General features: G+C 57.7%; 8 protein-coding genes across 8 annotated transcripts; 3 read left to right on the top strand and 5 right to left on the bottom strand.

The window, feature by feature from the left end:
* Positions 1-613: 613 nt before the first annotated feature.
* Positions 614-2,191, top strand: B0I36DRAFT_350961 (uncharacterized protein; the record flags this gene model as incomplete). Its single annotated transcript, XM_046156967.1, has 2 exons — positions 614-1,808; positions 2,049-2,191. The coding sequence occupies 2 exons, from the start codon at positions 614-616 to the stop codon at positions 2,189-2,191; spliced, it is 1,338 nt and encodes a 445-aa protein (XP_046010231.1).
* A 650-nt stretch (positions 2,192-2,841) lies between these two features.
* Positions 2,842-5,053, top strand: B0I36DRAFT_138410 (uncharacterized protein). Its single transcript, XM_046148330.1, has 2 exons — positions 2,842-4,451; positions 4,747-5,053. The coding sequence occupies exons 1-2, from the start codon at positions 3,011-3,013 to the stop codon at positions 4,821-4,823; spliced, it is 1,518 nt and encodes a 505-aa protein (XP_046010230.1). The 5' UTR covers positions 2,842-3,010; the 3' UTR covers positions 4,824-5,053.
* Positions 5,054-5,321: 268 nt separating this feature from the next.
* Positions 5,322-8,749, bottom strand: B0I36DRAFT_247473 (uncharacterized protein; the record flags this gene model as incomplete). The annotated part of the gene is made up of 6 exons (XM_046150313.1): positions 5,322-5,440; positions 5,496-7,792; positions 7,847-8,075; positions 8,150-8,243; positions 8,316-8,461; positions 8,554-8,749. 6 exons carry the CDS (start codon positions 8,747-8,749, stop codon positions 5,322-5,324), a joined length of 3,081 nt encoding a protein of 1,026 aa, XP_046010229.1.
* Positions 8,750-11,392: 2,643 nt separating this feature from the next.
* Positions 11,393-13,190, bottom strand: B0I36DRAFT_292022 (uracil-DNA glycosylase). Its single transcript, XM_046151764.1, has 2 exons — positions 12,459-13,190; positions 11,393-12,382 (listed from the first exon to the last, which is right to left on the bottom strand). Exons 1-2 carry the CDS (start codon positions 12,824-12,826, stop codon positions 11,653-11,655), a joined length of 1,098 nt encoding a protein of 365 aa, XP_046010228.1. The 5' UTR covers positions 12,827-13,190; the 3' UTR covers positions 11,393-11,652.
* Positions 13,191-13,776: 586 nt separating this feature from the next.
* B0I36DRAFT_364630 (mitochondrial carrier domain-containing protein) lies at positions 13,777-15,157 on the bottom strand (the record flags this gene model as incomplete). Its single annotated transcript, XM_046158998.1, has 2 exons — positions 13,777-14,927; positions 15,001-15,157. 2 exons carry the CDS (start codon positions 15,155-15,157, stop codon positions 13,777-13,779), a joined length of 1,308 nt encoding a protein of 435 aa, XP_046010227.1.
* Positions 15,158-16,665: 1,508 nt separating this feature from the next.
* B0I36DRAFT_364629 (uncharacterized protein) lies at positions 16,666-18,270 on the bottom strand (the record flags this gene model as incomplete). The annotated part of the gene is made up of 3 exons (XM_046158997.1): positions 16,666-16,984; positions 17,067-17,198; positions 17,267-18,270. The coding sequence occupies 3 exons, from the start codon at positions 18,268-18,270 to the stop codon at positions 16,666-16,668; spliced, it is 1,455 nt and encodes a 484-aa protein (XP_046010226.1).
* Positions 18,271-20,845: 2,575 nt separating this feature from the next.
* On the top strand, positions 20,846-22,594 carry B0I36DRAFT_364628 (uncharacterized protein; the record flags this gene model as incomplete). Its single annotated transcript, XM_046158996.1, has 1 exon — positions 20,846-22,594. One exon carries the CDS (start codon positions 20,846-20,848, stop codon positions 22,592-22,594), a length of 1,749 nt encoding a protein of 582 aa, XP_046010225.1.
* A 202-nt stretch (positions 22,595-22,796) lies between these two features.
* On the bottom strand, positions 22,797-23,465 carry B0I36DRAFT_246587 (PIG-P-domain-containing protein; the record flags this gene model as incomplete). The annotated part of the gene is made up of 1 exon (XM_046150239.1): positions 22,797-23,465. The coding sequence occupies one exon, from the start codon at positions 23,463-23,465 to the stop codon at positions 22,797-22,799; it is 669 nt and encodes a 222-aa protein (XP_046010224.1).
* Between the last annotated feature and the right edge of the window lie 254 nt (positions 23,466-23,719).

Below are 23,719 nucleotides of genomic sequence, written 5' to 3'. Positions count from 1 at the left end.
TGGCGTAGACGTGCGTCCGGCGGAACGACTACCCCGGAGAATGTTCCACAGCGGGTGGATTGCAGGAGTTCGACCATGTTCTTGGCGCTGGCGCAGTCGCAGTCAGCAGACCGCGACAGAGTGCCCACGCCAAGCCCGAACGACATAGCCGCGCGGGACAAAAACGCACGAGCGCGGGAATCTGGCACAGCCTCAGTGTGCCAATGCGGGCTTTTGCACTACTAACCCCCCCCCCTGCGGCGCCCTGCCTAGGCAGAGGCGATAGATCATGGGGGTGGGGGAGGAGTCATTCTAGAAGGGTTCCACGGTCGGGCACGACTGCATCCTCCTCTCTCTCTCTCTCTCTCTCTCGATAAGATGAGGAGGGGATTGCTCTGTGAGAGAAGTTTCCCCGTGAGATGCCAACCTTTGCAAGTGGGTATTTAAAGCACAGGTGACGTCGTTCTTTTTTACTCTTTCTTCCGGGCTCCTGCGCACAAGCGTATTAGCATCATCATCATCATCATCATCATCACCACCATCATAAGTCAGAAGTTCCCTGGACTAGCAAAACAGAGCAAGCGTCACCCAAGCGAGGAAAATTCCCCGAAGGAAAAAAAAAAATTAAAGGACGATGGGCCGTCCCGAGAAAGCTGGCGACTACACGGCTCCGCCTCTTCCCGCCGCCCTCGACACCGACACCGACGGGCTGCCGGTCTACAGCGCCACCTCGAGTGTCGCGGCGGCAGCAGCGGCAAAGGCACTGGTCGAGCCTCTGGGGCTGGTGATCAGCGGGCAGTCGATCTATCGCGAGGATGCGTTTGGGCTGGGAGCAGCGGCGGCGGCGGCGGCGGAGGCGGCAGGGCCGACGCAGCTATACGCGATGAACCGGGGCATCGTGGGCTTGTCGCATGCTGCCTCGAGTGTGACGTTTGAGCGGGTCGACCACGCTGTCCGGCAGCAGCAGGAGCAGCAACCTGGCCTTCCTCCTCCGCCTTTTCCTCATGACGATGACGACGGAGACGGCGAAACCGCTGCGGCCACGGCGCCGCGAATCACGAGCCGCAACAGGCACATCTACGACCTGCGGCACATCGACGAGTACACGGTGACGTACACCACCAGGGATATCAACTGGGCGTTCTCGTGGAATTTGAACCGCAAACTGGCCGAGTCCGAGGAGATGATCCCGCGCTTCTTCTGCCAGGCCGCGAGCCGGCGCAGCCTGGGCAACTTCGGGCTCCGGCAGGTCAAGTACAAGACCGCGGCGGCGGCGCAGACGACTGTCGGGTATGCGGTCGTGCCGCTGGCACGGGGCCGGGACCGGGCAGTAAACGGGGAGCTGCCGCGATTCGCGGCGGGGGAGAAGGGCAAAGGGTTTGCAAAGGCGCTGTTCGAGGTGCGTGGCTCGACGAGGAGGAGGGAGGTTGTTTCTGCTGCTGGTGCTGCCGGTAGTTCTGGCGGCGGCGGCCGTGATACCGCCAGTAGGTTCAGGGGTAACAGCCTGTCGAGCAAGAGCAAAGGCAAAGCGGCAGCTGTAGACGAGCCGTACGCTTCATCGCCATCATCATCATCACCACCACCACCACCACCACCACAACTAGAGTACGGCGTCGTCACGGAATGGGAGTGGATCGACGAGTTTGGTGCCCTGGTCGCCTACGAGGACCAGATCCTGTCGCCGTCGGACCAGGGGCAGCTGCTGCCACGGCTCGTCACGACGGTGCCCATGACTCGCGAGCTGTTCGACGTGCTCGTGAGCTGCTGGTGCATGCGGGTCTGGTGGCAGAGCGCCGACAAGGACGGGCGTCCGAGCGGGCTTTCTACACGTAAGTGTCCTTCTCCTTTTTCCCTTTTGTTGTCTCGGGAGACCGTGTACTGATTTCAGAGTGAGACGGACAGTCCGCCAGAAGCTCAGGGCTGCGCAGGACTTTGGCGTCGATCCGAGCAACGGGACATGGGGTATGAGATGAGAGGCTGGGCTGGGCTGGGTCGAGACGAGCATCATTTGCTGTCGAGACCAACGCAAGTAGCGATGCCGGACTGCCGTCTTGTTTGCGTCTGGAAAGCTGAGGGTGGAGTTACCACGAGGCTTTTGAGGGGTATTGCAGGCGTCAACTTCCAGATCTGGATGAACAAATCAGATACTCGGCGAGCAGACAAAAAACACCGCATTTTATCTTCCCTCATTCTTCCGGGCATACCCGAGTGAGAAGCTGTATACTGCGGTGTGCAGATCTGGACAACACCATACGATGTCCACTTCGGGACAGGTGACGTCTTCACTGTTGGTTCGCAAACGGGATTGGCCAGTCCGGTCCCCATGTTGCGGACTCAAAATCATTAAGGCCGCGCCGCGCACATTTTGAGTAAGGACAGCGGAGAATAAAGACAGGCAGCAACATTGCGGTGCCAGTCGGGGCATTTGTCTCGGATAGGCCGCCGCCCGAAAGAGAAGGCTGCATGGGACACGTGAGAATCTCGCGCATACCACAATACTTGTGGAGTGATGTAGGGACGTAAAATAGCTCACGGTACGTACCGTTTCCCGAGGTCTGGGGCCGAAGCGTGAGCTTGTTTTTAAGCTTGCGCTCATGGCCAAGCCATTGCCGAGCCACACCTTCTTTACAACCTCACACGTGGGAACACAGCTACCAGTGACGCCTGCCGTCTGTGCGCACGAGTCAAAGACGACATGCATCGCGGCAGTCTCAATGTGCCGGCGGGGATGACGGGCCACCCAGAAGACACGGACCACATCTCCGCCGCCGCGGGTTGGCCTCGCCCGGCCCCAGCGTCTCCACCACCGCTGCCGCCGCCGCCGCTGGACGGGGCCGCGGCGCCAAGACACGGCGCGCCGCCGGGGCCGGTGCCGGAGCTCACCCTGGACCATCTGGAGATATCCGATGACCACGATGGCGAGGATTCGTATTACACCTACTTCCGAGGGGTCAATATCCGAGCTGCCCCCAGCATCATTGGCGGCGGCGGCGAGGATGACTTCGGTCCGCCCCCGGGCTACACCCCCGCCATGGACGATGACGACCCGGACAATAGGCCCCCAGCGTATGGCGAGGCCTTGTACGATGCAGTTCCTGGAGCAGCGGCAGCAGCGGTGGCAGCAGCAGCGGCTACGACGGTCGAGCCATTGAGTCTTGTCATCAACGGGCAGTCTATCTATCGCGACAATGACATGATTGACATCGACAACAACAGCAACAACAACAACAACACGGCCCCAACTACGGGAACCCCAGCACCACCCGGCCTGGCCCTCTACGCCATGAACCGGGGCATCGCCTCCCTCTCGCACACCGACTCGAGCGTGACCTTTGAACGGCTCGACCACGCCGTCCGCCACACCAGCAGCAGCAACCGCATGACCAGCCGCAGCAAGCACATCTTCACCCTGCGCCACATTGACGACCTGGCCGCCTCGTTCCACGCCAGGCCCCTGCGCGGATACCGCAACCGGCCCGAGGGCGCGGGCGAGTCCGCCGCAAACATCCCCCGCTTCTTCTGCCAGGCCGAGAGCAGGCGCAGCCTCGGCAGCTTCGGGCTCCGCAAGTGCCGCTACCGCCCTGCTTCTGCTCCTACTGCTGCTGCCGCTGCTGCTTCTGTTTCAACTGCCGGTGCCGATGGCGCTGCACCTAGCTATGAAAACCCATCCAACCACAACCACCACGGCCACCACCACGGCGCCGGTCCCTCCTCAGTGTCGCCGTCATCACGGGTGGGTGGTCTCGCGGCCAAGCTCATCGCAGCCGCGGGGTCGGAGCACGGGTACGCGGTGGTCCCGCTCGCGCGGCGCCGGGCCGAGCACGACATCCCGCGTTTCGCCGCGGGGGAGAAGGGCCACGGGTACGCGCGGCCGATCTTTGAGGTTCGCAGGCGGGCTGTGGCGGCGATAGCGCTCAGTCGGCAGCAGCAGCAGGGGGATGATGTCCCGTCGGTGCAGGATGGCCTTCGCCATGGAGAGGGAGGGGGAGGCAGAGGAGGAGGGAGGAGACTATCCGGGCTCGTCAAGGGCAAAGGAAAGGCCACCACCACCAACGCTACTACTACTTCTGCTTCTGCGACGACGACGACGGCAGACAGCGGCGGTAGCAGCAGCTCTGACACCGACGGCGTCGAGTGGGAGTGGTTCGACGAGTTCGGCACGCTGGTCGCCCGCGAGGATCAGGTATGGAGGTCACCTCTCCCGCCGCCTCCGCCGCCGCCAGCCAGCCAAGAAGGCCTGCCGCTGCCGGTATCTCCACCAGCCGCAGCAGTGCCAACAGCAACACTTCATTTACAGCAGCAGCAGCAACAACCACCACCACCTCGCCGCCACCACCACCACCGCCTGGTCACCCTCCAGCCCCTGCCGCGCGAGACGTTCGACGTGCTCGTGAGCAGCTGGTGCCTGCGCGTATGGTGGGCCAATGCGGACAGCCTGCCGGGCGCGGATGACATGGGCGGGATGTCGTTCGGTAGGTTTTTTCCTTCTTCTGCTTCTTCTTGTTCTTCTTCATTCTTCATAGTATAAGCATCAGCCCTCCCAGTCTACCCCGATTCACAATGACACAAGCGGACAGGGCAACATCCAATGTCCAAACAAGAAAAAGAAAAAAAAGGAAATCGGGAAGTATCACCAGCAGGGAAACCAAAGAGGAAAAAGGGAAAAAGGGGACGATGCCCCATTGTCATCAAACCTTGTCCATTCATACTGCCAATGAGCTGACGTCTTGTTATTTTTCATCCCCATGCTGATTTTGATAAAAACAGTCCGCAGAAAGTTCAAGGCCGCGCAGGACTTTGGCGTCGGCACAGGCCGCGACGGGAAATGGGGCATCACGCCCTAAGCTCTTTAAGAGGGGGCCGGGACAGCAATCTCTACCTTCTGAGGCCATACAGAGACAATAAACCCGAAATCCAAGATTATCAGCAATGCCTTTCAATACCCTGCCGGACCACGAGCATCCGCAAATACAGCATCATCCACGAGGCGCAACAAGTAATCGACCCGTCACTGCTCTCTTAATAGAATGAGACATGTGAAAGCTGTGTTGTATAATATAAGGTACGAAAGATCTGAACGAGACAGGGGGCAGCAGACTCCATGGGTCTAATCTGCTGAGCAAGACCTTTTTCTTTGCTCTGGTATAGATGGTATCATTGTAAATACGAAGTGTCAAGAACAGCAAGAAACCATAAGAAGTAGTACTGTGCTCGTTGCAACGAAAGAAAAAAAAAAACCAAGCTCTGCCAAAGTGTCTTCGCGAAATTAAACTCCTCATGGCCAGCATTCGTAGGTCACCACAGTCACCCGACTGAAATTTGAATCAGGCATTCTTCCCTGCTCAACGGCGAAGAGGGGGAGGTTGTCTGTACGGGACTTGTCCAGGCCCGTTGGTTCCTTCCATGTTGCCCGTCAACTCTGCGACGCGGGCCTTGATGCGTGCGACACGCGACTCGATTGCTATAGATGCTTGTAAGCACAGCTCCCTCTTTGTAATGCTCCAGGTAGGACTCACTCTCTTCACCACTGGTGTCATCATCATTATCGTCGGTCGGCTTGCTGGCCACTGGGGCAGACTGCTCCTCATTTTGGCGAGCTGCACGCTCGGCAGCATTCTTGCGGATCTGGGCCCACCGGTCGATTGCGGGCGGAACAGCCGAACCCTCGATGCTATCCTCAGACGCTGGTCGCTGCTGGGGAATGGCGGGCGACCGCCGGGCGATTGGGGGCGGAGTTGCATCGTCCTCGTCGTCAGTAAAATCGTCTCCCGGCACAAAAGCCGGCTGGTCTGTCAATGGCCCCTGGTCGAAACGCGAGAACTCTTCCTTAGCCTCCGCCGCATCAGCAGTGTCCACGCGCGAAATGTTGTCGTGCATCGGCGGCTCAAAGGTGGGCTCAATGTTCTCAATGATTGACTCTGGCGGGCTCGGCGTGAGCTCGCGCTCAACCGGCGGCTGAGGCGTCGGCGCCTTGGCCACTGGCGCCGGTGGCTCCTGCGCAGTCGGGGCAGCCGGAGGCACTGGAGTTGCGGCTGCAGACCTCTGTGCCTCGTTTTGCGCAAGCATCATGTTGACATCACCTGCAGCGTTCTCCGGGAGCTTTGACTGGCGGTTCTTACGTCCAAACAGCTTCCGGAAACCACCACCGCCCTGCTTCTTCTCGTCCTTGTGGAGCTTCTTGTGAGCTTTGCCACCAGCGCCAGCCTCCGGCTCTGGCGACATCATAGCCTCCCGAGCCTCCAGTGCCTCCTCGTGCTCCTTAGGCACGGGTGGGAGTGGGGAGTTGCGTCCGGTAGCACCGAGGCGATCGTTTGGCTGGAGGTCCGATGCTGGCTCTACTGGCCTCTCGGGCTCCGTGCGCTGCTCGGGCTCTGGTCGCACTTCTTGGACAACTGGCACAGGCGAGGGAAGAGGCTTCTCTGGAATCGCTGATCTTCCGTTATGCTCCGAGGCATGGCCGTTCGCCACCGCTTGTAAATCAAGCTCACTGCCTCTGCCAAGATTGTTGTTGGCAAGATATGCTTCCCGGATGGCATCCTTGTCATACTTGTTTGCCCATTTCATGGCTGGCGAGGCGGCCGACCTGACTGCTGGCTGAAGGGTCATTACACTGTTAGTCTTGTCGCCTAGCAGCTCAGCGTCCGTGCGGCCACGGCGGACCGGCACGGTGGCCGCAAGCTCCTTCTCCCGAATCTCTTTGGCGTGGAGCTGTTGAGCCGCGGCCTGGATCTTGGCTTGCTGGTCGGGGCCGATGCTGGCCTTGCTCGCGCTCATACCCATCGCGGAGTCGGCCCTGGCAGCCTCTCCCTTGGTCAGCGTCTTGTTCCGCCGTGAGACTGTCTTGCTCCGCCTAGTCCAGCTGAAGAAGCCCTTCTTCTCCGCAATATAGGCACCGTCGTCGGGCTCTGCTGCTGCGCCCTTGATGATCTCCTCCATGACGAGCCAGCGGCCAGAACGAATGACGGTTTCGATAACGGCACAGCGGCCAAATGCCGACTTCCGCTCCGCAGTCTCCTCGGGAGCAAGACTGCTCATCCAGACCCACCAGAACGCATCGTCGAGGTCGAAGGATGTGATGCTGGCCAGCTCACCAGGCTCCAGGTTGCGGTCGCTCTCGAGGCGGGGCCGGGCCGATTGTGAGCTTCTCTGGCGGGAGTTGGTCTCAATGGGCGGCAGGACCTTGTCGGGTGGTAGCAAGAAATTGCGTGTGCCATTGTTGGAATCGTCGACGAAGCCCGAGGACAGGAAGTCCGCCCATGAAGGTGTCGTTGGCCGGTCGAGCCCTGTAATGGTGCCGGACGCTGGTGTACTTCTCAAGCCACCACGTGCAAACTCTCTTGCTCTGTTGTTCATGGCGGTCTCTTCTTCCTCCTCCTCTTCAAGAGTGCCTGAAAAACCAATATCCTCAAACCGCGACCACGAAGCGTCCCTAAGGCCTGTGGAATGTTTCGAGCTTGACACTTGCGACTGGTTGGCCAGGGAAATTGCCTTCAGAACTCTCTGGCACTCTTCGGTGAGTGCCTCGACCGGGTCTTCGTACTCGGAGTACTCGTGCAGCGCACGGTCATCCTCGCGGTACTGGAAGTGGTTGGCACGACGCAGCAAAGAAAATGGTGTTGGCGACACAGTCTCGACAATCATGACAACCCGGTGGGTGGACGACTGCATCAATGACGGCAGCTGGGGCGGGTACTCCGTTTCCTGTAGGAGCTTTTGCAGTGACATCGGCAGCATCGTTATGCCGGCGCGCGCTTGGGACGGCGATAGTGACCTGAGATACGCAAAGAAGAGATGGCTCGTGGCATCGGCAGCGCTGTGAGTAAGTTAGCAGTGTAGACGGTATTTGAGGTCCAGATGGGTGTCCGACCTTAACCATGCCTTGTAACCTCCGTCGAAGCCGGCTCCCAGGTCCTTGTGCTCGAATGCCCACCACGCTGCCATTCGCGACAGTTTGCGTCCACCAAAGCCGTTCATTTTGCCATGGGCGGCTATGGCAGACAGAAGGTCGAAGTAGTCAAAGATGATTTGCGATTTTGCCTGGTTCTCAACGCTGAGAGGTATAAACGTGGAAAACGAGTCTCGGGCCATATTCGAGTCTGCAGGTCTGACGTTAGTGAAAAGTTTCCCGACGCAAATCCTGTCGCTTAAACTCGAGCAGTGGATAACATACCAGACTCTCCAACTTTGAAAAGTTCATAGGCATCCCAGCCGACAATACCTCCAGACAATCTGCTCCAGCACCATTTTAACACTCCAGAGATGACCTGTCCCGGGGTATAGGTGTCAGCGTGTCTTCACTTTCTAGCAAGTGAGAAATGGCTTGTAGGCTCCCGCACCATTGGTTCTATCATGCGGAGTTCCTGTGCCAGGGCCTCGCCCTGCAAGGGTTGGTCGCCATTGAAGAAGTGGCGAATGAAGGTGCGCACAGCGCTCGGATCTGACGTTGGCCGGAACGGGAGAAGGAGAAAAGGGTGGTCGAGAGCTAAATAGTGTTGCGAGCTGGTTGTCAGCGCAAATGCACACAAGAGATACCCGCTTGTTGAACCACTCCCCTCGATTGTGTGTAATACTGACCTCTGGCTTTCAATTCTGAAGTGCAGCGGCGTACGAGATCTTGGGCTTCTTCGGGCTCGATGGAGGTGCGGATGTAGGCATCTTCCCAGCGGTGCCTCGTGGGCAGCTGGAGGGTCGAGTCGTCGGCATTGCCCTTCTTGTTCTTGGCCTTGGCCTGGCCGTCCTTGCCCCTGATTTTGGAGAAAAGACTAGGCATCGTGGGCGACGGTTTGGCTGGCCTCGGCGTAAAGTGTCGTGGTCCGATCGTCAAGAAACAAAAAAGGCGAAAGGGATTAAACAGGTGCTGGCGAAGCGAGCGTGGGTTCGAATTGGAAGCGTGGGACGGCGCCTTCTGGGCCAGAGGGGTGCGACGCGACGGAGGAGGGAGCGACCGTGTTGTGTGTGGAGGGCGGGCCGGGCGTTTTCTTTGGAGTTGAGGGCACAAATGAGTGGAGGATTGGGTGTGGGGGGGAGTGGGCGTCTGCCCAAAGGCGTGGCTAGCGGATCAAGTTAGCTCTTGAGCCGGAGGACGGGTCGCGCGTTAGCGGCGAAGGTTGGGTATCAAGGATGACGGCAGTGCTGCGAGGTGTGACCGCCAATCATTCATGCGCTGGCACGCACAGAGGGGAGCGGGTGTGTGCGTGGACAGCGGCGACTGGTGGAGTGCTGGCCCAGCTGGTGGAGGGCATGGGATGCTGGCAGGCGTGGGCGGTGGAGAGGACGAGGCCCGGCAGAGAGTTGTGATATCCAGCCTGCAGACGGTGAAGAGAAGCGAGACAAGGGACAAAGAAAGAAAAAAGAAACGAATCAGGTGCCAGGGTTGCCAGAGAGGCAGATGGCTGGAGCAAGCGCAGCTGCAGGTACGATGCCATGCGTCGAGTCAGCACCTTCTGGGACGGACTCGCGGCAGCTGCAGGGTCGCACAATGGCAGTTCTGCGGGCGAGGTGAGACATGGACAACACTCTGGCTTCGCCATCCACAATGCGGGTGGCCTGAGGCTCTCCTCACAGCGAAAGGGGGGCCCTAGGGGCGGGACCTGACAAGGAAGCAAGCCTGGCAGGGGCTCAAGACCCCGTTCTCGCGGCTTGACTTCCTTTGGCGTGGCCAGCACCCCGGCGGCACGGCTGGCCACCTGGGCTAGCTCAGATGACGATGACGGCTGTGGGTAATTTGATTGCATGGACCAGGCCTGGTCCAGCGCAAGCACTCAATGCAAGACCTCACTCTAAGTGATCGAGGGGGGCACTGTCCACCGCTGCCCGTCAGCCGGGTGCGTCTCCGTTGCTATCCCTACCGCAACCGCCCAGAGTCCACAAGAGACAATGTGCGAGCCTGAGATCGCGACCTTGGGCCAGTCCACTCCCAATCATACTATAATATCACGTCCAGCGCCAGACGAAGCCGGCCAAGTGCCCCTGCCCGCGATGCGTCTCATGTCGGCGGAGCAACCCGCGAAGCAATCTTGGCCTGGGGACCGTCCTCGAAAGATTGCGAAGGGGCAGCCCGGGCCCCGGTCTTACCCAATCGCCCCGTCGCCTGTCAAACTTGTCAACTCCCGTCCACCCCCGGCATCCAATGCTACTCGGGCCCTCTTGCTGTGTCTCTTTGCTGGGTCGGACCCCGAGAGCTGAAAGCCACTCACTGGCCGCCGTGCAACAGCACGCCATGCGCACAAACCCCGGCAGGATCCCCCCTCCAAGCGCGGCCGAGCCGTTCCCGCGACGTCGGACGGGCCAAAAAAATTGGCACCTATATTGCGATGGACAGGCTCCTGTCATCGCCTCAAATCAGGTGCAGGTCGCGGCGCCGGCCGTTCTTCCCTCCTGGATCAGCGCGAATTCCCACCGGCTTCACACGATGTGCACACAGAAGACGGACGATTGAGACACAAAGGGCCGCACAGGAAATGAGGTCGCGAGCCTAAGCGTGCCGCAAGGTGATACTCCGGCGCCTCGGGCATGCGTTGGATGTGCGACATTGGATACCAGGAGGATTCCTCTCGGGCACATTCGACCGCAATCAAATCGTGTGTGCCCGTCTGTGCGTTTCATCCGATCTCTGTGCGGAGCAGCCGAGAGAAAAAGAACGCAGAGAATGGGCGATGCAAAGCAATCATGGTCATGCGCATCATTTACTTGCGAATGAGCATGACACACCCCTCCCTCCCAGGCACGACCGAACAGCACAGGCCTTGCTGCTGTGCACCGCATGCACACAGAGCTGGGCCACGGCGATTGCTGTCTCACGGGCAATTCTCCCTATCAATGTCTCACGTCACGGCTGCAACCGCTACATAATGGCTGCACGCGCTTGAACAGATGGAGGCGCGCAGAGTGCATCCATTCATAGCGCAGACAAGGCCAGCGCCGGATACGCAGCAGCACGCGGCGGCGCGTGTCCCCATTTTTTATGTTTCGCGTTCCTGACTAGACCACTTTCTACCAAGGCAAGGCATCTTCGCCCTACCCCTCAAGGCAAATTATCGTCGACAAAGCGATCGGCAAGCTCAGTGGACAAAAAGGGCGCTCAAAGTTCGGCGCCAACACCACGCCAATCTCGAGCTTGTCCTGATAAAGCGGTGGGTGAATCTCTCTGCCTGTGATCGTGAAGACGTCGCGCGTGATCCAGTGCGCCACTAGTCATGGGCGAAAGTCAGTGTGTCTTCACACGCTGACCATTTGCTGTTCCTACGTCATCTCCGTTCTTTTCGTGGGCGTTGCGGTGAAAGTCGGCAGGCCTGACGTTCCATGGTGTCAATGAATGATAGAATGAAAGGGCCTTCGCTCAGAAACAGGGACAGAGCCAGAGCCGGGAAGAGATGCCAACAAACACTCTTACGCTGTGGATATCCGTGCAGCCGCACTGATTGAACATCACATTGTATTCAGATACTCGACAACATGGAGGAACGATAGGCATGCGACTAGGCCGGTCAGACATCAAATCAGATCCAGTGATTGCTCGCTACCCTGGCCAGATTTCCGTAGACTTCCAGCCTCTTGAGATGGAAATACACGTGAGCCGGACTAAATCTCCAGCACCTACCCATAACTCCATCATCACAACCGGATGGGTTGGCAGGACGTGTACAAGATGTACCTCGCTTGACATTCACCGTACTACTTCTTCACCACTCCCCCTTCACCTTCCTTCTCCAGGATCTTGCTCTTCTCCGTGCCCTTGTCTTCGGCATCGACTTCACCGACAGCAATCACGGGCACCGGCGTGCCGTTGGCTGTACCAACCGACGGAGCCTCTGCCGCCTCCTCCTCCTGAGGAGTGCTCTTCTTGTTCACCTTCGCAGGGTCCAGGTCCCAATCAATCTCCCCGTCAGCGCCATACCGAGACACGAGCCACTCATTACACTTGCGGAAGTGCCCGCAGTCGAAGAAGCCCCTCGCAGCACTGAGCGGGCTAGGATGCACGCTCTTGAGCACGAGGTGCCGGCCCTGGTCGACCTTCACGACGCGCTTGCCCGCGGGTGTGCCCCAGGCCATGAAGACCACGCCGCGGGTGCGCTTCTGCGCGACGAGGTCGATGACGCGCTGCGTGAACTTCTCCCAGCCCCGGTTCGCGTGTGAGTTGGCCTCGTGCGCCCGCACCGTCAGGCAGGTGTTGAGCATGAGCACGCCGCGATCGGCCCAGGGCGTGAGGAGGCCGCCCTTGTTCGGCGGGGCGGTGAACGTCGGGTAGTCATTCTTCAGTGCAATGTACATGTTGCGTAGAGAGGGCGGGGCTGGCGTGGGTGGCCGCACGCTGAAGGCTAGGCCGTGGGCCTGGTTGACGTTGTGGTACGGATCTTGGCCGATGATGACACACTTTACCGTGTTGAATGGTGTGTGTCGCGACCTGGCGGGCTCAGGGCCATTAGTTTCACTTTGGCCATTTGTCTGAAGAGAGACCGTTCGAGACCCAAATCACATACCAAGAGTAAACGTCTTCACGGGGCGGGAAGATCTTCTTGCCAGCCATGGTCTCTCTCTCGAGGAATTTCTTGAGCTCCAGGAACTCCTTTGTGGTGATCTCGTCCTTTAGCAGCGCCAGCCAGCTGGGATGCAGAGTCTCGATCTCGAGCCGAAGGAACTTCTTCTGCTCGGGTGTGAGCCCCGTCACCCACTTCTCCTTGTCAAACTTGATGGTCGGCTCCGGCACTGCTGCCGCACCTGACTTGCTGGTCGACGAGGAGACGGTCTTGGGCGCCCCGAAGAAGGAGGTGATGCTCGCATTGACCTTTGGCTTCTTGGCATCGCCGCTGGCCGCGGCTGCGTCGTTCTTGCGCTTGAGCGTAGACATGTTTGATTCTGCCTGCCGCACAATGACTTGAACTGGGGAACGTGTCGAGCGGCTGCGTACTATGCGGCGTGACAGACACAGGTCTCTCGCGAAGCTTCTGTGAACCAAGCCCGGCCGAGTTCGCACAGCGTAATGTGGATGTAAGTAAGCTATCGTGGAGGGCAGACTCAAGAAGTCGTCGGAACTAGAAGGCGTTCTTGTTGCGATTGGATGGGTCGGTGAGTAGCTCGTGGTCGTCCAATTGAGTGCAGAGAGAGAAGATTTCGTGTGGTGGTTGAGGGCGTCGTGAATTGAGTGATGATGATGCGATGAACTTGGACCCCAGTTTCAGCTCACGCCTAGCTCGCTCGAAAAAGCAATTACGACGCGTTAAGGAGCTTCCCTGGAGCGCGTCGTGCGCCAGGCTGCCGGTGCCCACGGTCCACTCAATTCAGTTGCTGAGTCGGCCTTGTGGGGAGGACAATGCCATGCCTGCACCTCCACTTTAAGCCATCTCAAGGCAGAGAGCCACATTCATGCCTACTGATTGGACTTTGATGCACACAAGGCACACAAGGAGCAAAATCAAGGTTTACAAGGGTGAAGCTAGCTGAAGAGCCTGGGCTCGTGCACTCATTTCCAGATTGACAGACGATGCTGCCTAGACGGAAAGTCCCTTCCAAGTGAGGACATGATAGTTCAAGTATCAACATCTCTATTACATGCCATATCTGCAAAAGGTTGAGCCCAAATGGAAAGAAGCCTCTGGTTCCAATTAGACTGTCTTCGCTTGATGATATCGTACAACACTTTATAGTGATACAGAATACGAACGTCATCTGACGTTGCTCTATTTCCATCCTCCAATCTTCGTTGTCGTAGGTATCATTATGAGAAAGGCAAAAAAGATAAGAACCCAAACGCCGAGTAATGCCCAATGCTGGAATAGACGAGATGGGATGATGTGCTTTTCAGGAATTCTTTTCAGAAAACGACTCCAATGACATCGCTTGCTGCCTTTCATTCATGGTCCGGAATACTCGCTTGCCGACTTCATAGCTGCTGATCATAATGGCGCATGCCGGTGCCACTTTCAGTGTCCGAGGTATCCAGCCCTTCCACAACCCGGGGATGCCTTCCGTGAGATAGATGTGCCACAAGAGACGAACCATTGAGCGGGCTTCAGGCGCAACTGCTTGTTCGGTAGCACCGGTGGACTTTTTAGCCGCATCGTGAAACGTCTGCGTGCGTGTCTTACCAACGTCAAACGGCGTTGTGACGATGGAAGCAAAGGCGCCGGAAAGGGCACCGGCCACGAAACTGTCGGTAAAAGTTGCGGTATGATTCTCTCGGCTTTGGGATCGGGACCTCGAGTGTTGTTTAGAATGACTGTCACGATGAACTGCGCGACCCCGGCTCTCTTCGCGTATGTCGGTAAGCTTGCCTCTGATGGCCTCGTATCCCCACCAATACATGGCTGAGAAGGGCACATCGCGCCAAAGAGTCAGTGTCAAGCCACGCCAAAGGGACCGATAGCCGTGCTCGGCAACCATTTCCCGTACACCCTGGACAGTATTTGCGAGATGTCCTGTCGTGCTGGAGCCGGTGGAAGCTTGAAGGCGAGTCCTGAAAAGTTCGATCGGGCTCACAGCTGATGCTGCCAGCATGCGCGCAAAACCACCGGCAACTAGTGGCGTCATGTCCCCGTTTGTGACTTTGGCAATCGGGCTGGCGGGGTTATATCTGAGCCAGTCGTAACCAGTGAAATAGATGATGTTGGCAGGGATGGCCATGACTAATGTCGGCGATAGCCCACGCCAGAGCGTCGAGATTCCTTCGTTCTGGGCAATCTTGCGCATGCCATCAAAGGTAGATGTGAATGTCCTCTTCTGAACCTGCTCGACCGCACAATCGCCAGCCGTTATGCCAGCGATCGAGTCAGCAACACAAGCCTCGGCATTGTTATTGATGAAGAAGACTTCTCGGCAGCATGCTGTGACACCGATATTGGACGGACGGAAAGCGTTTGGCGTTGAGACAGAGAGCTTGTGGAATTCGGCGAGCTGTGTCGAGGGTGTGGCCTGCGATTGTAGGCGGACGCGGACAACGTCGAGCGGGGTCACTGGACAACTCGTTAGCATGGGAGACGACAGAACTGGTGGCCCATATCTTGGAGATGCTTCAAGGTGGCTCACCAAGTAAAGAAGTGAGAAGACTGCCGGAGATGGCCGACAGCATCTTCTGGCCGGCCGATATGTCATCGGGCGCACTCTCGTCCCCGCTGCCGCTGGCGTTGGTTATGCTCATGGGTATCCTGTCGTGATCCTGGGCGTTGACTGCGAGGTTTGCCATGGCTGGGAGGATGACGGCTCGAGAGGATGTTGGACGACGTTCAACGACTGCGACGGCCAGGCGACCATCCGGGCTTGCCGATCCCGGAGAGTTGCCAGGCGTCGATTTGCTTTGCGGCGCGGAGTGCTGGGGCGGGCACGAGGCAGCAAACGAGGAAGTGTCGCCCAGATGAACTTGAGAAGGAGCGTCGAGCTTTGGATGTGCTGGCCAAAGCACGGCTTCAAAGCTGGTACAGGCAAGTGGTCGAGTCGCTGGTGTGGCAGGTCGTGAGACTAAGGGCGGTGGTGGGTGGTTGTTCGCGTCATGAAGCAGGGCACCGGCTCGCTGTGGCGAATGGGCTTAAGACTGGGTGCATGTGGGCGGGAAATTTTTCTGGGTCCGTTGGGGGAGCCGACCGCGGGCAGGCGAATCCCCAAACCCTGCGATAGCCGTCAGTCTTTAGTCATCGCCGACCACGGCCTGCAGAAGACTGACGGAAGGAACGCGCCTGGCGTCCGGAGCACAATCCTCAGCAATCATCATTTCTAAACGCGCCGCGTTGCCAGGGACATGTGATATGCAGCCATCCCGCCTGTGAGCAGGCGTCGTAAGCTGAGCTGCTCTCGCTCCGACAGCCGGTCGAGAAGTTTCGACGCCACACGACCGGGTCGGCGCACAGCTCGAGCTGCCGGGCTGCAGTGCAACACAAAGCCAGTGGGCGGCCAATCATGAGGGCAAGCAGGCACATCCTTGGACTTGGACTGTGGGCATACATACTGGATGCTGTCCAGGTATATGATGGTCTTGACATTGTGGGAATGCCTCCACCATCGCTATAATTGCCATGATTTCCGTCTCCCATGAGGCATCGCAGCCAAGCAGTTGTGTGTTCCGGGGCCAGGCCAGAACCGCCAGTCACTGTGAGAGCTAGCGCCTGGTGGCAGCTCGTCATTGCCCGCCGCCAACCGAGATGCCTGGACTGGACCCTCTCACGTCTTGGATCCACCGCGGACGATGCCAACCTCACAGCTTCCTACACGGCAACAGTGCATCAAAAGTGACAATCGTGTGCTTACACGCCTGTGTTTGATTATAGCTCGTCTTTCTGTGCAAGTCGTCGTTCCTGCTTCTGCTGCCACGGCGCGCCACGGCACGCAACTGAGGCGCAGACAAGTCACGACGGCTCGTCATGGAGCCCCGCAGGTGGTGTACATATTGCCATGGCCCCCAAACTGTGCTCACCTCACCCACGCATTCAGTAATCCTCCAGTGCTTTCTTTCACTGACAGTTTCTAGCTGAGTTGCAGAAACTTTCCGAATTTGCTGGCATCTTTTTGCTAAACGTGCATCACTCAATCACTGACTTCACACGGGTCGATCCATTTGTACAATAAGCCTGGAGCGACAAGTACTATCGGCTTCGAGCAAAATGAACACCGGCCATACATCTCGAATAGACCGAAGGTGTCTTTGAGTTACTTGAAATTGTCAAATGCTGCATACGCTATTGTGCCAGGTTGTCCATGCCATTACCTCGTCCAAACGAGCTCGACAACCTCGTCCGCTGCTCCCTTGAGACCTTTCCAGACATACAGCTGTCGCATGACGCGCTGTCTCGCCTCTGTATACTTGAGATAGTACGTTTTGTGCTCGCCATCAGGCACTCTGTCTCGCAGTGGTCCTAGAGTGTATCCGTACTTTGGGTCCTCTTCACCATACACATTGCCCCAGGTTCGCTCCATCTTGTTGAGATCGATCGCTCCCAGACCTTTCGGGTAGAAGCTTATCGAGTAGCCATTCGCGAGGACTGTGTCGTTGTTGAACGCGAATCGTTGAAGGAAACAGTTTCTGCGCGTGGGCCTGGCCGTTAGCATCATGTATCGAGGTATGTAGCACGTGAGGGACGGTCCGGCACAGGGATATGGCATACCCGCAGAAGTCCGTCGCTTGTGCCATGGCGATGACGGGCTCGTGGTACCAGCTCTTCCAGTGGTGGAGGTTGAGCGGTTCAACGCCTGACTCGAAGAAGCCGCGTAGATCGCCAAGGAGATCATGTTGATACCTGAGCAGCCGACGAGTTAGTGACGTGCCCATCACAGCTGGACCAAGGTGATGGGAGAAGCAACATACAAATCCGGCAGGACCGTCAACCTTGCACCGCTGTGCCGGTATATGCAGTCGCGAATGATGATGTCGCCCAGCTCGGGTGGCGACTCTTCGAGGCACCGTAATGCCTGATCCATAGCCCCAAGCTTCCTTGCGAGGTGAGCCGAGAGATAAGCACCCGCACCACCATACGCCATCAGCCCAAATCGGCTGATCGAGCCCCAGTCCTCGGTCAGCCCGCCAACGTAGAGGTCCTTATTGTCGGAGTCGAACGAGCCGAGGGCGGCGGAAAGTGGCGCTAGGTGCGGGAAGAATGTATCGTCGTCGAGAAGCCCGTACCATTTCGTTTCCGGTCCCGTCTCGGATATCATCTTGTTGAGTATCATGAAGTGTGACTGTGACATTGTGTGGTTGGGCGCGAAGGGAGGCATGAACTGGGCGTTGACGTTGCGCCTGCGAAACTCGGCGAGGAGCTCCATGACCTCGCTCTCGTGATCCATATAGTCTTCGACCACAACGGCGAGTAACGAGCCTCGATCGCCCGCCCAGTAGGCGATAGTGTCGATAGACTCCAACAGGCGCCCGTACTTTGTCGCCATGCCGAAGGCGAGATCATTGTATTTCGCAGTCTTTGGGTAGGCATCCGCAAAGGGCAGCGCAATCGGCACGCACGAATTTATCACTCGACCTGGCTGTCCTTGGTCGACTTCGAGTGGCTCGGTGAACAGCGGCTCGGCGACATCCACGACCTCGTGTCGGTCGTGTGAGACGCCTTTAGCTGCCGTGATGCATCTCTTGGTGTATTTGAGCTCTGCCGAGAGCTCTACATGTGCGAATTGCGCTGCTCGGCGGACGAAATCGAGCGTTCCGGTGTCGTCCTCGGCGAGAGTTGGAAAGCCTGTAAGGTGAGGCAGGCTCTTTAGCGAGTCGTAATTTGTGAGCCAGAAATACCAGAGACCTAGAGAAGCGACCACGACAGCCACGACCCGCACGACCTGCTGCTGGGCGGTGGAAGATTGAGCCAGCATCTCCGAAACTTCAATGGCGATTCAGTGCTGTGTGCCTATGATTATGTTGACACGAGCGATATTTGATCGCCCCAGAAACTGCAGGAGTACGGCATTTCTGCCAATAAAAGAGATCTCGGGAAGAGTTGAGTTGGGCGCGAGGTCGACAACGGTAACACGACCCCCTCCCTTGTGCGTGTGTAAGCCCGCTGATGAACGACCAGTCTTTGAACCCAAAGATACATGCTTGGGAATCCTAGATAATTGTCAACCAACATGCATATCTTCCCCGGGCCCATACAACTCCGGAGCGAAAGAAGTGTGCTAGGATTTGGGCTAACAACATCGTTTATGCTCGAGGATACTTCATCCTTCGCGTAAAAGTATAGCACTTCTAAAGTACTCGTGATCGTCACGGTGACCTGCCACTTCGGCGTGGACAAGGATTGCCTAGGTACTTCTGTAAGCGCCGGGCGAGCGTGGAGCGCCTTTGTATTGGAGTCTTGTGGGTTCAGAGACGATCATGCCTGTCAAGTCGCGGGTCCCTGCAGGCCGTCACCCAATCATGCAGATTCGATAGCCTCGCAGCCCCCAACAAGATTGAAAGGAAAAATAGCCGCCTTCCGAGGTCACAGTACATACAGTCTTGACAGGTGCATCACGTCAGGACGAAGTTCGTGCGCAGACATGGGTGACCCTGTCTCTGTGCCGGTGTCCGGAGCAGTTCTTCGGCAGTGCCGCTCGGGGGCTACGTGCCAAACTCAACGTAGTTCCACGATCTGTGAATATCCAGCTCATCAAACCTTCACCATCATCCAATAAAGTGGTTCTCGTCCATATGAGACAAGGACAGAGTCTTCAGCTTTACATTTTTGCAGAGGTCAACGAAAACATTGGAGAGAAATCCCAGGGACCACCAGTTGTTATGCCTGGTGTGTTTGTTGGTTCACCCATGCAAACTATAAAATCAGGCACAACCCCCTGTTTCGGCCCGCACTCTTGCCGCCGACGCTACCAGGTTGTCGACTAAACGCGGCAGAATCCGTGTGAACGCGGGTTGGGGACTTTTGCTGCGCCAGATGATTCCTTTCGGCGAGGTCCTGTTCTCTGTATTCAAGCTCTCGCACGGTGTTCAGGTGCTTTGTCGCCCTCAACATTGTCAAAATCAGCAGGGCCCTCGATGACATCACCCTCTTCGTCATGGACAACTGCAGCTGGTGAAACATCAGGCATGCCAGTTCTGCAGGGTGGAAGATGGGCTCACCCGACAACTCACGAGCCTTAACTATTGGCCTTGCGGTCAGTATCTCGGTGGTTGTGGCTGTCATTGCTGCATTAGTCTTCCCTGGTATGCAGATGATGCGGCGGGATCGACACCCCAAGATTGCAGAGATGGAAGACGTCCCGAATCGGATGCCCAGCACTGGAAATAATGTGTTGCATCCCCGCAACAGCCATCGTAGCCCCCAACATCACGCCAGCTTTGATCAAGTAGGACGTGGAAGTATTCGATCTCACCACCCATACGGGCATCACACGGATACTCACTCGGCCTAGACCAGCATCACAAATTGGGCCAGGGTATAAAAGTCAAACTTCTCCTGCCAGACACGTGGAGTTGGGAAAGCGAAGCGCAACCGATCTGGATGCGGTGAGGGAGGGAGGTCCCCGATAAAAAATCATTCGCTGTTATTGATGATCGCAAGGGCAAGGATGACACCGTGGATTACCCAATGAAGATGATATGGAGAGTCCCGTAGCAGTGCAGTTTGGTGGTTTCGACTTGTAAAAATCTGTATCAAGATTCAAGACCGAGATGAACGCAATCAAAATAAAAATTGGTTCTTTCGTCATTGATCATCGTCCGGACAGCTCAGGTTTCCCCAGAGAGGCAAGGTTCTGCTTAGACCAGCCAATGATCGTACAGATCTTTCGATCCCAAGGCTAGCGCTTTTCCCACTTGAAATCATGTTCTCTAACATTGCACGCACTCTATGATACTATACTCTACAAACACATTTTCTGTCAGCGTATCCTGAGCGACTTCAAGTTTGGGGTTGTACCTTATGGGACGGCCGTATCTCAAAAATGGGGGCCTTCCTTTAAACCCAGCTGCTGCCAGGGTGGCACCGCTGCAGCAAGGACCTCCTATGAGTCGGGCTCCTTAAGTCTCCCCAGAGGCGGCCATACGCCATTTTAATAGTCGCCCCCACACTACGCTGACCCAACTGACCCGATAGGTCCGGGTCCTAATTCGTGCCCCCCTCCACTCCAGGCCGAATGACTCTCTCACTTGCCGGCGGAGCATCTCTCTGCGAACCCATGCAACTCCCGCCTGCCTCATATCAGACAGACCTCTACTTGGCCACCTCCAGTATTGCTAACACTATTGTAGAACTACAGTTTAGCTCCTTATATCCGGGATTCACATACTTTACACGGCTGTTTCTTCGTTGCAACCCCGACTGGTAACCTCTTGACTCCAGTTCTAGGTGCATCCATAGTGCAGTCACATTTCGTCATCCACTCCCTCGGAGCTTATCTCAGACTGGCGACTGACTGTTCGCCTCACAACCCTTTGTCGTGACAACTCAACATGGACCCCCAAAACAAAGAGATAGAATCCGAGCTCGACTCATTCCGAGCCCAGTGGCGAGCAGAGGTCTCGGCCCGCACGAGGCAACCAGCCAGCACTGCATCCAGGACCCAGCCACCGCAAAGTGCCCATGCAGGACCAACCGCCGCGCCACCAGCTGCCCATGCGCCGTCGCTGCACAGGCCTCATGCGCCATCTCATCGCAAGACGCCCTCTCGGACACTAGGCCACCTCGAGGACGAGGACGAGTATGTCCAGAGCTTGTCCTTCGACGAGCCCGCCCAAGCACAGAAGGCACCAGACGAGGATGCTGGCGCGGCGGGCAAAGGTAAAGAGCCAGAGACGGCTCTTGAATACTACGAAAAGGCCGTGGACAAGGAGACGTCGGGCAAACTTGGGGACAGTCTGCACCTGTACCGCAAGGCTTTCCGCCTCGACAGCCACGTTGACCATGCTTACAAGCAAAAACACTTTGCTGCGGCATGGAAGATGAAACCACAGGCTCCGCCGGCTTCAGCAGCGACTTCTTCCAAGCCCGCCGCCCCGACGGCCATACCAATGACAGGAACTTCAACAACGTCAGATCCCAGGCAGCCACAAGAAGACCCAAACCCGTCAAACGCGGCGGCGACAGTGCCCAACACTGCCCATCATTCCCTAGATGGCCCCGCTCTGTCATTATCCGAGCTCATTGCCAGCTTCGCCAACGTCAGGCTCGAGCCGGCTCCGCCAGAGATCGAGGGCGTGGCGCCACCGCCGTGCCCTATTGCCGACTTGCCCGGCGAGATTCTGGTCCATATTCTGCGTGACGTCGCCGTTGCAGATGTTGGTGACTTTGTGCGGCTGTCGCAAGTCTGCAAGCGCTTTGCATACCTCGTCGCCACCGAGGATCAGATATGGCGCCGCGTCTGCGTGGGCAGCGAGTTCGGATTCGGCGGCATGCACTACCACTGGCAGCAGGACCACCTATGGCAGCCGCTCCCGCTTCCCGTCCTCGCCTCCCAGGGTGCCGAGTCCTCTGAGACCTCGTCGTCCGTCGACGACAGCGAGGATACGGTGTGGACCGCCGAAGAACTCGCGCAGCGCAGGGCGGCGTCGAGCTACGCCACAACAATGGCCCTCGTCCACAGCGTGTACGGTGCTTCCTGGCAGCGCATGTTCCGCCGCCGGCCTCGGGTTCGTTTCAACGGCTGCTACATCAGCACCGTCAACTACATCCGAGCGGGCCAGGCCTCGGGCCACCACATCACCTGGAACAGCCCGGTACACATCGTCACGTACTACCGCTACCTGCGCCTCTTCCGCGACGGAACAGCCATTTCGCTGTTGACAACGGACGAGCCGGGCGCCGTGGTGCACCACCTGACCAAGGAGAACCTGCATCAGCACAGGGACAAGAGCCACGCACACCTGCCGAGCGCCTCCATGAGCCATGCGCTCAAGGGGCGTTGGAGGCTGTCGTCGGCCCTGGACAACGTCAGCGACAACCATCCCGAGGATGCTGCCGCCGCCGCCACCGCCGGCGAGGGCGACCTTTTTGTCGAGACGGAGGGCGTCGGCAAGAAGTACATGTACAGGATGGAGTTGTCGGTCAAGGGCGCTGGGAAGAAGGCTATTGGCAACAACAAGCTTCAGTGGAAGGGATACTGGAGCTACAACACCCTGACCGACGACTGGGCGCAGTTTGGACTGAAGAACGATAAGGCATTCTTCTTCAGCCGCGTAAAGAGCTACGGAGTCGGGATATAGTGCGTCGGGTGGCCTGTGTCTCTATATCCCAGGGTAGCTTTGCCAAGACTACCTGGTCACAAATTCCCCGGCAATCTTTGATGGTCTTAGACCCATACACGCCAAGAGGGAAGCACACCCCTGTGATTCGTGACTGCAAAAACATCGAAGATAAGACTCGTGAATTCGTGATCGTCGTAACAGCTCCCAGCAGGACTGAACGTCATGTATCTACCAGATCGCCAAAGGCATCCTCGTCGTCAGACACATCGTCGTACAACACCTCACAGACACCAGCCAGCGGGACGTCCATTACAGCATCAGTGCCTACATTCCAGATCTCCCTCCACCGCAGGCCTCTCGCCTTCTCCTCCGGGATCGGCTTCCACTCTGTCTGAGCACTTGCCCCTCCCGGTCTGAGACGGCCCCTCGAGTCGACGGCCGCAATCTTGGACGCCTCGTCGACGACTGTCTCGATGCTGCTCATGGCCAGCGTGAGGATCTCCGTGTTGTACGCGGCGAGCGCGACGTAGATGTACACGATGAGCATGACGAGAAAGCTCGGGATCGCGAGGGACCACCAGCGGTTCGGGTAGTAGTAGATGCCCAGTGCGTGGAGGAAGGGCGATGGCAGGTATGACCACAGCAAGTACATCAGAAAGACGAGCGAGCTGAAAAGGTACAGCACAAAGCCATAGTATTCGTACGTGGGCACCTGCGGCGACGCGCGGGGCACCGGCTCGATCTCGTCGTCGCTTGCGTCGGGTGTGTTTGGGCGCGAGGGTCGTAGCAATGACGTTAGCGATGGTGATGGCGGGAGCGGCGTTGGTGGCCGGCCGTAGAAAGGGGGTGCGAAGTAGTTTTGGTGCGGGAGCGGGAGGGGCCTGGGCATGTCCCCATCGTCGTCATCTTCAGAGGAGGAGCCGGCGGATGAGGATGATCGGATGTCGGACAAGATGTCCTGGTCGTCGTCAGACAGGATGGTGATTGGAGGTGCCATGGTGGTGGAAATGTCTGATGCAAAGATCGTGCTTTCGCTCTCCCGTGCCCTGGGGCCGATTAGGTGCTATCGAGCCCTCCTTTGAGACATCGAGCTGTCAATTACAAAGTGTTCACTCTGCGATGTTGCGAGTTGATGCTGGGTTG

The sequence above is a fragment of the Microdochium trichocladiopsis genome (genome assembly GCF_020744255.1).
Source record: "Microdochium trichocladiopsis strain MPI-CAGE-CH-0230 chromosome Unknown B0I36scaffold_7, whole genome shotgun sequence".
NCBI classification, from domain to species: Eukaryota; Fungi; Ascomycota; class Sordariomycetes; order Xylariales; family Microdochiaceae; genus Microdochium; species Microdochium trichocladiopsis.
The sequence above is the reverse complement of the archived record's forward strand: the minus strand, read 5'-3'. Positions and strand labels throughout refer to the sequence as shown.

Bases quoted from the DNA above. Each gene is read 5' to 3' on its own strand.
- B0I36DRAFT_138410 (XM_046148330.1), top strand. From the start codon at position 3,011: ATGGACGATGACGACCCGGACAATAGGCCCCCAGCGTATGGCGAGGCC. The intron at 4,452-4,746 runs GTAGGTTTTTTC...TGATAAAAACAG, and splicing joins CATGGGCGGGATGTCGTTCG to TCCGCAGAAAGTTCAAGGCC.
- B0I36DRAFT_292022 (XM_046151764.1), bottom strand. From the start codon at position 12,826: ATGTCTACGCTCAAGCGCAAGAACGACGCAGCCGCGGCCAGCGGCGAT. The intron at 12,383-12,458 runs GTATGTGATTTG...TGAGCCCGCCAG, and splicing joins CGTGAAGACGTTTACTCTTG to GTCGCGACACACACCATTCA.